The following is a 13,179-nucleotide window of genomic DNA, read 5'->3' as shown; positions in this document are numbered from 1 at the left end:
CTAACACCCCTTCCAAGCCAACCATTTCCCCAAACACACCCAATAAAAATTTTGAGATAGCCATTTTGTCCCACGCAGTTCAAAGTTCAGAAAATTGAACCTTTGAGCAGGACAGTCCCCCCACAGTCTTCAGGGCAAGGGTAATAAGTTGTGACTTGGGGCATATGAGGTTTTTATTGAAATCTTAGTCGTAGAAACTTGAAAACGTGCTCATTCTACTTGAAATTCAAAGGGCTATTACCCTTTTTAATAGTGAAAAGTGATTTGAGGGCAACTAACCCCCCTCTCACGGCCACCTTTTCCCCGAACACATCCAATCAAAATTTTTAGATAGCCATTTTACTCAACATAGTTGAAAGTTTTGCAAATTAGGTCTTAAAAGATGACAACCCCTCCCCCCACAGCCCTCAGGGCAAGGGTTGTAAGTTATGCCCTGGGGGCATATAAAGTTTTTATTGAAAGTGTTGTCGTAGAAACTTCAAAACGGCTAATTCAATTTGAAATAGAAAGGGCTAGTGCCTTTTTTAATAGTTAAAAGTGATTGGATAGCGACTAACGCCCCGCTCACGCCGACCATTATCCCAATCACATCCAATCAAAATGTTGAGATATCCATTTTGTTCAACGTAGTTGAAAGTTCTGGAAATTAGGTTTTTTAGGATGATAACCCCCTCAGAGCCCTCAGTGCAAGGGTTCCAAGTTAGGCCCTGGGGGCATATAAGGTTTATATAAAAAGTTGTAAAAATTTCAAAAAGGGCTCATTTGATTGAAAATTGAAATTGCCCTTTTTCATAGGCAGCGCAATCGCGGTGCCTAAGTAAAGAACTATGTTGGCACAATGTATTATTTATTTTTTATTTTGTTTCCATATCGGAGCACTTCGTATCGAAGGAGTGGTCGTAGAAATTTCGAAAAGGGCTCATTCGATTGGAAATTGGAATGGCTAGTGCCCTTTTTAATAGTCAAAAGTGATTGGAAGGCAGCTAACAACCCTTCTATGGCCACCATTTCCTCAAACACATCCAATCAAAATTTTGAGATAGCCATTTTTTTCAGCGTAGTTGATTCACTTATAGAAATTATGTTTTTGAGGAGGACACTCCCCCAGAGTCCTCAGGGCAAGGGTTGTAAGTTATGCCCTGGGGGGTATTTAAGGTTTTTATAGAAAGTGTTGTCGCAGAAACTTCAAAAAAGGCTCGTTTGATTGGGAAAAAGGGCTATTGCGCTTTTTAATAGTCGAAAGGGATTGGAGGGTAACTAATCCCTCTCTCCCTCCCACTTTTTCCCCAAACACATCCAATAGAAATTTTGAGATAGCCATTTGCTTCAACGCAGTTGAAAGTTCTGAAAACTAGGTCTTTGAGGTTGAAAACCCCTAACAGCCCTCAGGGCAAGGGTTATAAGTTATGCCCTGGGGGCATATAAGGTTTTTTTTATAGAAGGCGTTGTCATAGAAACTTAAAAGAAGGCCCTTTCGATTGAAAATTCAAAGGGCTGGTGCCCTTTTTAATAGTCGAAAGTGATTGGAGGGCAAGTAACCCCCCTCTCACGCCCATCTTTTCCCCAAACACATCTAATCAAAATTTTGAGATAGCCATTTTATTTAACGTAGTTTTAAGTTCTGGAAATTAGGTCTTTGAGGATGACAACCCCCCCCCCCACAGCCCTCAGGGCAAGAGTTGTAAGTTATGCCCTGGGGGTATATAAGGTTTTTATAGAACACGTTGTCGAGGAAAGTTAAATAAGGTTCATTAGATTGGAAACTGAAATGGCTAGTGCCCTTTTTAATAGTCGAAAGTGATTGGAAGGCAACTAACACCTCTTCCACGCCCATCATTTCCCAAAACACATCCAATAAAAATTTTAAGATAGCCATTTTGCTCGCCGCAGTTTAAAGTTCAGGAAATTATACCTTTGAGCAGGACACTTCCCCCACAGTCTTCAGGGAAAGGGTTATAAGTTATGCCCTGGGGTATATAATGTTTTTATTGAAATCTTTGTCGTAGAAAGTTGAAAAAAGGCTCTTCGATTGGGACTTCAAAGGGCTAGTGCCCTTTTTAATTGTCAAAAGTGATTTGAGGGCAACTGACCCCCAATGGCTTTAGATAGCCATTTTATTCAACGTAGTTGAGAGTTTTGGAAATTAGGTCTTTAAGGATGACAATCCCTCCCCCCACAACCCTCAGGGCACGGGTTGTAAGTTATGCCCTGGGGCCATATAAGGTTTTTATTGAAAGAGTTGTCCTAGAAACTTAAAAAGGCCTCATTCAATTGGGAATTGAAAGGGCTAGTGCTTTTTTTAATAGTTGAAAGTGAATGGAGAGAGACTAACGCCCCTCTTACGCCCATTATTTCGCAAAACACATCCAATCAAAATTTTCAGATATTCATTTTGTTCAATTAGTTGAAAGTTCTTGAAATTAGTTCTTTTAGGATGATAACCCCCTCAGAGCCCTAAGTGCAAGGGTTGTAAGTTATGCCGTGGGGGCATATAAAGTTTATATAAAAAGTTATTGTGGAAATTTCAAAAAGGGCTCATTTGACTGGAAATTGAAATTGCCCTTTTTAATAGTTGAAAGTGAGTAAAGATTAATTAACCCCCCTCTTACGCCCACCATTTCCCCGAAAACATGCAATGAAAGTTTAGAGATAGCCATTTTGTTCAACATAGTTGAAAGTTCTGAAAATTATGTATTTAAGGATGACAAACCCCCCAGAGCCCCAAGGGCAAAGGTTGCAAGCTATGCCCTGGGGGCACATAAGGTTTTTATAGATAGAGTTGTCGTAAAACTTCAAAAGGGGCTCATTCAATTGGAAATTGAGAGGGCTAGTGCCCTTTTTAATGGTCGAAAGTGATTAGAGGGTAACCCCCCTCTCACGCCCACCATTCCTCCAAACACATCCAATCAAAATTTTCAGATAGCCATTTTGTTCAATGTAGTAGAAAGTTCTGGAAATTAGGTCTTTGAGAATGACACCCCACCCCCAGCACTCAGAGCAAAGGTTGTAAGTTATGCCCTGGGGGCATATAAGATTTTTATTGAAAGTTTTGTCGTAGAAACTTCAAAAGGGCTCATTTGATAGGAAATTGAAAGGTCTAGTGCCATTTTAATAGTTGAAAGTTATTGGAGAGCGATTACCGCCCCTCTCACACCCACCATTTCCCAAACATATCCAATCAAAATTTTGAGATAGCCATTTTGTTTAACGTTGTTTAAAGTTCTGGAAATTAGGTCTTAGAGGATGACAACCACCCTTAGGGCTAGTCACGCCTAGGGATGACAACCTTAGGGTAAGGGTTGTAATTTATGCCCTGGGGGTATATAAGGTGTTTATAGAAAGCGTTGTCGTTTCAAAAAGGGCTCATTCGATTGCAAACTGAAAGGCAAAAAAAGGCAAAAAAAGCGTTGTCGTTTCAAAAAGGCCTCATTCGATTGCAAATCGTGCCCTTTTTAAAAGTCGAAAGTGATTGGAGGGCCCTCCCACGCCCACCCTCCCATTTGCCAATTATGTTTAAAAACTAAATGTTGCCTTAAGATTAAATCTAAATGCACTCTGTTAATGCTAATTCCCAATAAGGCTTCTCATTAGTATCCAAAAAACAACTGAGGGTATTATGTTCAAACTTTCGGATCTTCTTCTGCTCTTAAAATTTAACTAAATCAAAATACCGTAAGTATATCCAAGCTATCAAAGAAAGTACACAGATTTTTTTGCGAAAGCTATCAAGTTTTCCATTTCAGGTCAACTAGAGGAGGTATGAAACTAAATTAAACACTACTATTTGTGTCCAGATTTTTAAAAGAGTGTATGTTTTTAAAAATTGCTGAAAATTTTTCTCCAGTATGAAAATAGCAGGCTAAACTATAAAGTCTTAAAAAAACGAAAAGACTTAATTTTTTTTCCTGAAAACTCTGTGTCAATATAAAACGAACAGAAATTAATTAAAAAAACTTTTTCCACAAAATAAGTTTTTCAAAGAAAATTAAAGAACTCCATTAAGCAAAAAATGAGCAAAAACAAAATCAGATAATCTACCAAGCGTGAAACTACCACAAATCAGCATCGATAAATAAACAAAACCCAAAACGAACATAAATTACAATAAATAACTGAGTCAAACTCAAAACGAGCAGAAATTAACATAAGTTGGGCTCGAAACCCTAAGCCCTCCCAAGGCGAGAACGAAAATTGCACTTTACTGACAAAAATAAAAATGAATGTTCATTGTCATTTTAATATACATATACTGATATTTAGTAATCAAAATGTTAATATTATTTAATTTATTAAAGTTGTAAAAGTAAAAAAATTGAAATTTTTTTCAGTAAAGTGCAAATTTTGTTCTGCGATCCGTTTTTTCTATAAGACGTGTTGGCCCTCGGCTTTGGGAATCATTACCTCGGGCTATTTCGACAATCGATGACAATCGTAAAGCAGCACTGGCATAACATTGCTATTGAAGAGTCGTAACTTTAGCCGTATAGAGAAGCTTTGGGACCGCCATACTTTCCGTAATCTATTGAAGGCCCCATTGGCTTGGCCGATTCTTGTCAGCACATCTTCTGTGGTCGATCCGGTACTTTCTATTATGCTTCCCAAGTATTTGAAATGGACGACTTGCTCTATGTGTTGGTCTCCGCAAGTGATGCTCAGAGATGAATCTTTGGTAGCCATGCATTTTGTTTTCTCATTATTTATTTTTAGGGGACATGGCTGCCTCTCTCCCTCACTTTGTCAATGAGTTTTTGGAGTCTTTGCTTGCATAATTCTAGGACGGCGATGTCGTCAGCAAAGTCTACATCACTGAGGCGTGTTTCTGGATTCAGCTGGATTCCGTCTGTGCTTGTACTTCGCAGTATGTAATCAATGACAATTACGAAAAATAGCGGTGACAAGACGCAACCTTGCTTAACTCCTGACATAAGGCGGAAGAAACGGGTTTGTCTATCTGGTGTCTTTACATAGCACTCGCTATCTTCACAAAACGCAGCAATCAGTGAAACTATCTTTTCAGGGATTCCGTAATACAGTAGGATCTTCAACAGACTTTGGCGGTCTACTGAGTCAAATGCCTTCTCAAAATCGATGAATATCATATAGATTTTGGAGCGCCATTCTCTGCTTTCTTCCATCAGTAGCCGGAGGGTGAATATCAAGTCTGCACATGAACGGTTCGGTCTGAATCCATGTTGCTCGTCGCGAAGGTGTCTGTCAAGCTGCGAGCTGATTCTCTGCAGTAAAATGTGCGTCAGCAATTTGCTAGGTATGGAAAGCATGGATATTCCTCGCCAGTTGCCTGGGAAGGACGTATCGCCTTTCTTAAAGATCCTCACAAGCGTGCTGCGTTTCCAATCCGAAGGTATTTTGGCGGTCGTCCAGATTACTGCGAACAACGCTGTCCAGAACTTGATGCAGGTCATAACAGTCAACTTGATCATTCCCGCGAATATCCTGTCTTCGCCAGGTGACTTCCAATTTTTCAGCTTCTTTGCTGCTGTTATAATTTCAGTGGATGACGGTGGATCCGTGCTGATATCTAAGGAAAATAGTGTTGTTGCTGGGATCTCTGGGGGATCCTCTGGTGGAGGTCTATTCAACAGCTTCTCGAAGTGACTGGCCCACACTTCGTTTACGTCAGACTGCTGTGTTATCAGGATGCCCGAGGGGTCTGTTACTGGTCCATGTTGAATAGAGGATTTCTTTCCAATAATCTCATTATTGATTTTATAGACGGCTCTTGAATCACCTCTCTCCGCCGCCTCTTCTCCCTGTGCTGCTTTCGCTCCAGCGGGTTTCTCTGGTCTTTTCTGGCACTCTTCTTTACCTTTTTATCCGCGGCTCTGTATTCATCTTTTTTATGGATCTGTTGGTCGGGGGTTTGTCTTTGGATAACCGATGCTTTTACTTTTTTCCTTGTCTCAATGAGCTCCCATGTTTGTTCAGATAGCCACTGGTCTTTTGGGCTCTTGCGGTACCCAATGGTGGCTTTCGCGGCATTGTGAAAGCACAACTTTATGCTTTCCCAGTATTGATTGCTATCAGCATCATATAGTATAGACAAGGCTTCAAATCTGTTCCCCATCTCTAGTTTAATGGCTTGGTTGAATTCTCTCAACCTCAGTTTCTCCGAGACAAAGACTGGGTTTAAGGGAGCCTTATTTGCTTTTCTATTTCTTTTCAATTTGAGGCGGACTTTTGCTGCCATCAGATTATGATCTGAGCCAACGTCAGCTCCTCTATATCTCCTTATGTCAAGTAGGCTTGATCTCCACTTTCTGCTCCAAAGACAATGGTCAATCTGATTTCGGGTATGGCCATCGGGAGATATCCAAGAATATTTGTGTACATCCCGATGAGAAAATAGGGTACCTCCGATTACTAGGTCGTTAAGGAGTTTTTAGTCGATAAGTAGTTCTCCGTTTTCGTTTCGCTGGCCCAGGCCATGCTCTCCGAGAACCTCAGGGGAAAACAATCGGTCGTTCCCTACTTTCGCGTTAAAGTCTCCTAGAAAACATGCCATGTCATGCCATGGTATGTCGTTTGCCACGGTGTTGAGAGCTCTGTAAAATTCGTCTTTTGCTTCGTCGGTGGCGTCATTGGTGGGTGCGTAGCATACTATTACTGACTGTTTCGCATGCGCGCCGATGAAGCGGGCTTTCATGATTCTAGGTGACACCGGTGTCCACTGTAGTAGAGCTTGGGAAGTCTGTTTTGTCATCATTAGGGTTATTCCGTATTCACGCTTTTGCTGCGATCCACTGTGTATAATGGTCACATCTCCATCCAGTTTATTTGATCCAGATCCTAGCCATCGAACTTCTTACAGAGCCAGAAGGTCAAGGGGGTAATCTTCCAGTGCTCTTAGCACTTGTTCAGTCTTGGAGTCTTGAGACATTGTGCGGACGTTCCAGAAACCAAATTTGAGGTGTTGTTTTGCATTCATAAATCTTGTCCGTGGGCATGCAGAGATCGTCATCAAAAGGGGTTTTGAAAATCCGAGGCTCAAACTTGATGTTTCGGTTGCAGTTAGGATTTCCCCCGAGGGCAGGCCTTTGAGGTCCCGGGTGTGGGTCGCAAGCCCACAGCCCAACCCTCCCTCTTTATCCTGGCTTGGGACAGGCTGCATACGTTAGCGAGGTTTAACACCGACAACTAGGAAGGGAAAAAGTCAGGGGGTTTCTTAGGGGATAACAAGTTCTCAAATTATCAAAACATTAATTTTTAGGGTCACATTTTGCATCTTTTTGGGAGAAGTCTTTCCAATCAGTAGCGAGAGGGGATTTTGCCTCTAGCAATCGCTGATTGGGAAGAAAGGGGTTTAACCGGTCTTGACATGTAATATTGATGATACGGCAAAACGATCATCCTTTTATTGCAGAAATATTTTTGAACTGAATTGAATGTATTAACAACCCGTCTTACAATTAACAAGAAAAAACGGGACAGAAACAAGAAAAATAAGAAAAAGATGACACCCATTTTTTGTGAAGTAAAAGATTACATTTACTTTAGACAGGTTTTGGAAATTCTTGACGATAAGTGTGGAGCATGTTGAAATTTCTGTAACTTCAGTGGCAATGTATTTTTAACAATATAATACTTTCAGCGAAACAGAAAGTGAATTTTCGCGTGCAAAATGGTAGGTTGAAAGGGTAACAGGACCTCTGGGGGCTATGTGCCCCCAATTATCCTATAGGGTATTTTATGAAAATTATCTTATGGGATAATATCTCCTCGTTTTAGGTTCTAATGTTGCTCTTTAATTTCATTGAAAAAAAATTATTTGAGAAAAGAAAAGATCAAGCCTAGCTTAAAGTACGGACCCTGAGTGGTAGATAGGGGGGAACAATTAGATATTAAAAAGTGAAGAACCCTCCAAATATAAGTCGTGAATAGCTTTGAAATTTAAAACTAACAGGAGTTATATTTAGTACGAGAAGATTTCCCACTGTCTCAACCCCTTATTCTTTATCGAAAGGAAGTTTTATTAGAATAGAAAAAGAAAGAAGAATTAGAACGCTTAGAAAGACAAAACACACAATCTAATGAAAATTGTATACACTAGTTGACTTAATCCACTAGTTGACTTAATACACTAGTTGACTTAATTTTTCATAGAAAGCTGAGACACCGACGGCAGACCGAACTTACGGTCTTCAGAAGACTTAGGGGTGGTAGCCTCACGCCTTTTGGTGGCGCTTTCTGTTCATTTTAACCTGGAATTCATGTCAATGTCTGTTCGCTTCATTTATTCATCTATAGTGGTACCTGTTATCTTTATATATGTCGCGATCATTTATTTAAATTCCTGTTCGTTTTAGGCTTTAAATATTTTAGGTTTTTGTATTTAATATACTCTATATATTACTATTTGCTCTTTTTAAAATACCTCTTTTTTGACTGTTTTTTAATCAATTAATAAAATAAAACCAAAATAAGGATAAAGCATATATATACTATAGCCACAACCATGTATGTACATATCTCCTATGGCACATAACAAAATAGTTTGCTTTATTTTGGATGCTTTCTCGATTAAACAGGAATAACTCTATCGTAGAATAGAGAGTGTTGGTTTGGGGTTTTTCATTTTCCTTCTTTTTTTCAATTTTTGACTTTACCTTCTTAATTTGTTTTCTTTCTCTTATACCTGCATTGTTTTTTGTTTCTCTTTTCTGATAAATTCTTTGTATTTTACTCGTTGGGCAAAGGGCTAGTTTTAAAATTATAAATAGTTGCGATTTCTTTTTCTTTCGTAAATTCCTATTGCCTTTGAGCTACATACTTGGTTTCTTCTTATCGTTTTAATTTTGCTTAAATATTCCTAAAATGTTAAAATAGAAGATTTCAATATTTAAACAATTGCTATGTAAGGCAGAGCTTGAAATAAAAATAGTCTTTGATATAGATTTCAAGTTTGTAGTTAGTTTTCCTTAATGTCTTTTAACAGATGCTCTTTTGGCTTACTAACTTTAATTCTACTAATTACTTGCTTATGCGTTGTATAGGGGAAAAAGACATGAGAATTTAGTTGTAGTGAGGGTAAGGGGCATAAACCTTATCAGATTATCAAAAACCTAACTCAGAAACCTTATCAGAAACCTAACTCAGAGCAAGGGAAGGTGGACTGGATTTATTTTTCACAACAGGCGGTAAAGAATTTGGAAATCACATTTATAATTCATTTCGATATGATCCATCCACTGTTCATGTACTTTTGTAATTTTAAATTTTCTGGGGGGGTTGGGGGGGGCAGGAGGGGGTAGGAACAGTCCATTCCTCAAATACCATTCCGGACATGTTTTTACCTAGTGACAGCTTATGGATCTTTAGCTATAAAGTTCTTTTAATTTTCATTGCATATCTTTGCAATTTTGAAGTGCTTTTTTTTGGGGGGGGGAATGAAATTACACACTATCCTTTAAAAACTTTCGAATTATATTTGCAGAGAGCTCTTGAATATCGGTCAAAACGTATGTTTAACATTTTTTAATTTTACAGCTTTTGTGAGGGGAGAGCATCAGCCATTCTCATTTACAGCCCTCTGCATGCCCGCAGCTTAAGGATAATGTAAACTATCATTTCCTGATTGATTATTTGCAATCCATTGATGCAACTCTTTAAGGCATAGCTCAATCTGTTACCTTAGTTTTGCTTCCACTTCCGTTTCTACTTCAATGTTTCGCTTCTCAAATTTCCTTCCATATTCTTGAAAATTTTGTAGTGGAACTGCGATTGTTGTAGCTGAATATAACGTAAGCCCAGCAGCTATCTTCATAATGACCTGGTGGAATATAAATAATTAGATAGTAATTATCAAAATGAACTACCTCATACAAATAAAGCTTTCGAGTTTATTACATACAATAATCCAGGGTTGCCAACTGGACACATTTTATGTCAAAGGGACAAATTCACACGTACCGGGACACAATGACATAAAAAGGCAAAAAAGTGACACATTTTAGAAGTTTGAGACGTGAAAAGGGACATACTTTGTAAATTTAACACATAAATCAAAGCATTTCCCAACTGGATATATATTTTGGTAAGAAAAATGTAACTTTTCATCAAAGTGGTGCTTTTTCTCGTTTTGTTTTTAGCATCCAGGTTTTGCCAGATGTCTTAAGTAAAGGATTTTCTCCAAAGTAAAGGACTTACATGTTTATATGAGTTTCGTGCTTTCTCACTTAGTCATTTTGTAGAAATGTTTCGTATGGATTATTTTCTTGAGTTTTTATTATATTTAATGGTAACTGGCCGCTTTGAAAGAGACGTACAAAGTGTCTTTTGGTCAATAATACAACTAGTAAAAAAAACTCTAGTTTTGAGTTTGCAAGATGGACACATTTTAGCTAAAAATGACGTATTTTTGAATGCTCAAGGGACACATTAATGGACCAAACAGATGGCAAACCTGTGACAATCCTCCGTGTTACAGATTTCAGATATATCGTAAAACTATTCAACTAACTTATGCATAATATCACAGTCAAATGGCCTTAGAAAACAAGAGGTTTTCGAGTTTACTATAAACAACAATACTTCGTGTTTATAGAATTCAAATATGTTTAGTATGCGCAATGTGCCATCGTAAGTTAATTAACTACATTATGCGTAATCTCAAAGCCAAATGGCCATAGAAACCAAGAGGTTTTCGAGTTTATTATATACAACAATGCTTCGTGTTTATATAATTCAAATATATTTAGTATGCACCATGTGCACCATCGTAAGTTAATCAACTAAATTATGCGTAATCTCACAGCCAAATGGCCATAGAAACCAAGAGGTTTTCGAGTTTATTATATACAACAATGCTTCGTGTTTATATAATTCAAATATGTTTAGTATGCACCATGTGCACCATCGTAAGTTAATCAACTAAATTATGCATAATCTCACAGTCAAATGACCTTAGAAAGCAAAAGGTTTTCGAGTTTACTATAAACAACAATACTTCGTGTTTATAGAATTCAAATATGTTTAGTATGCGCCATGTGCCATCGTAAGTTAATTAACTAAATTATGCCTAATCTCAAAGCCAAATGGCCATAGAAACCAAGAGGTTTCCGAGTTTATTATATACAACAATGCTTCGTGTTTGTATAATTCAAATATGTTTAGTATGCACCATGTGCACCATCGTAAGTTAATCAACTAAATTATGCGTAATCTCACAGCCAAATGGCCATAGAAATCAAGAGGTTTTCGAGTTTATTATATATAACAATACTTCGTGTTTATAGAATTCAGATATACTTAGTGTGCTTTACGCGCCATCATAAACTATTCAACTAACTTATGCATAATCTCACAGTCAAATGGCCATAGAAACCAAAAGGTTTTCAAGTTTATTATATACAACACTACTTCATGTTTGTAGAATTCAGATATATTTAGTGTGCGTCATGCGCCATCGTAAGCTAATCAACTAAATTATACGTAATCTCACAGCCAAATGGCCATAGAAACCAAAATGTTTTATTCAACGATTTGGATTATTTTGAGCTTATGGGCTTTTCGTAATTTTCCTATATAGTATTTTAACGTCTTTTGTGTGAAATTGCTGTATTCTAGTCTTAAACTGCTTAAAGCGGAAGCTTGCTAAGGTGCTAACTTTTTTATTGCTTTAAAAGGATTATGAGAGATTATAAGAGATTAAAAGGACTATAGGAGATTATAAGGCACAATTTAAGCTGAAATGCGTCCTGTCACAAGACACTAATGCTTAAAGATAAAGATAATAGAACCTTAAAATGAAACAAAGACGAAAAAAAAGAAACAAAAAAGTAAACGAATACCCGTGTATCCGCGATGGCGGATACACGCTAAAACATTCCAATAAAACGCAAAACACGCTAAAACATCCTAATAAAACGCAAAACACGTTAAACATTCTCAAACTAAAACATGATTTATTTTGTGTCTTTGCAGATTCATGGCTAAGCATAAATGTGGAATTCCATGGTTCTTTTTTTATAAGGATAAAATCACTTTCTGAGATTCCCCATCCCCTTTTATCGTAACTTTAAATGGCAATTTAAAACTGTAGAAGTTTTACATGCTGCACTTTTGAAAATAATAGTATTCTAGCGGGTTTTATAATCCATTAATGTATGTTATGCGCGTATATTGAGTTTGATATTTTTTCAATGAATATTTACGAGTCATCTTTCTATCTGTGTGTTTAAATATAAGATAATTCACCCTCTTACGGTTATTGGGTAATCCTTGTCACCTCGAAAGACTTATTTTATACTGATGGGCAGTTTAATACTTTGTTTTCCCAAGGTCTTCTGACACCATCTCAATCATACCCCGCTAAAACCTGACTATTCGAATACCGGGTACAGGTCATTTAATTTGAATAACGTGAAAGGTTTCTGTATGGTAATGTCAAATTTTGACCTTGTGTGTCAACAAATTTCAGTTTTTTTTTTATTGGAGGGATGTAATTATTCTACTGTTTTATTTTGCTCGGCTGTCCAAAGTCAAAATGTATTCTCTTAAAAAAAAAAAAAAAAATAATAAATAAAAACTTCTTGATCAAATTTCTCTATCTGCGGTTGTTTGTTCTAGTCTGTCGAGTGGGGATCCTTTGGAATCACATTCACCAGACATAAGCTTTTCCGCATGTCTATATTTGAGGCAAAATAGATACTTCTCTGCATCCCTTATTGTTAGCTATTTTTCAGCCTAAATGTTTGCTAAAGTCAAAGTATTCGAACAATTCGAAGTATTAATGTTTGAAACTTGGTTATCTATGTGAAAACGGTGTTTTGTTTTCGATGGTAATTTTAAAACAGCTGTATTTCTGAGAAAGTCAAAGTCACAAACATAGAAATACACAGGCAAATTATATGTCAACTATTCAAGTTGCAAGACTTTGTGATTGGTGTTCTACCCTGTCCCCTCCCCATTTAAGCAGCTATATTGAGCAATGTAAAGAAGAAGCGTTAACTATGGGATCTATTGTAAGGAGGAGAGAAAATTTTTCGTTTTGCTACTGTAAGGTCACCGTGACTTTTCTTTCAGTGCAAATGCAAATTAAAACGGAACATTACACAAACTTTTTAAAAAGATAACAGTTATCCTAGGGAGTTTTCCTAACATTATTACATAATGTAGCAATTTAAACTTCAACAATTTTAGGCAGGAATTCTAAATATACTA

The 13,179-nt window shown here is 37.4% G+C and overlaps 1 protein-coding gene across 2 annotated transcripts in view; it reads right to left on the bottom strand.

Moving 5' to 3' along the window:
* LOC148957015 (uncharacterized) overlaps positions 1-12,315 on the bottom strand; it is a 31,491-nt gene extending 19,176 nt beyond the window's left edge. The window contains exons 1-2 of one of the 2 annotated variants that reach the window (XM_089097279.1): positions 12,222-12,315; positions 9,648-9,787 (exon numbers count right to left, since the gene is read on the bottom strand). In XM_089097279.1, coding sequence (XP_088953405.1) covers positions 9,648-9,781 — 134 coding nt within the window. In that variant the 5' untranslated portion in view covers positions 9,782-9,787; positions 12,222-12,315. Of the gene's footprint in view, positions 1-9,647; positions 9,788-12,213 lie in introns of both variants that reach the window. The other variant, XM_089097288.1, reaches the window with a different exon arrangement.
* Positions 12,316-13,179: the final 864 nt, after the last annotated feature.

This window comes from Artemia sp. Qi Xiang Cuo, chromosome 1 (genome assembly GCF_049724085.1).
Source record: "Artemia sp. Qi Xiang Cuo chromosome 1, ASM4972408v1, whole genome shotgun sequence".
NCBI classification, from domain to species: Eukaryota; Metazoa; Arthropoda; class Branchiopoda; order Anostraca; family Artemiidae; genus Artemia; species Artemia sp. Qi Xiang Cuo.
Note: the sequence above shows the minus strand (reverse complement) of the source record. Positions and strands in the feature narration are given on the sequence as shown.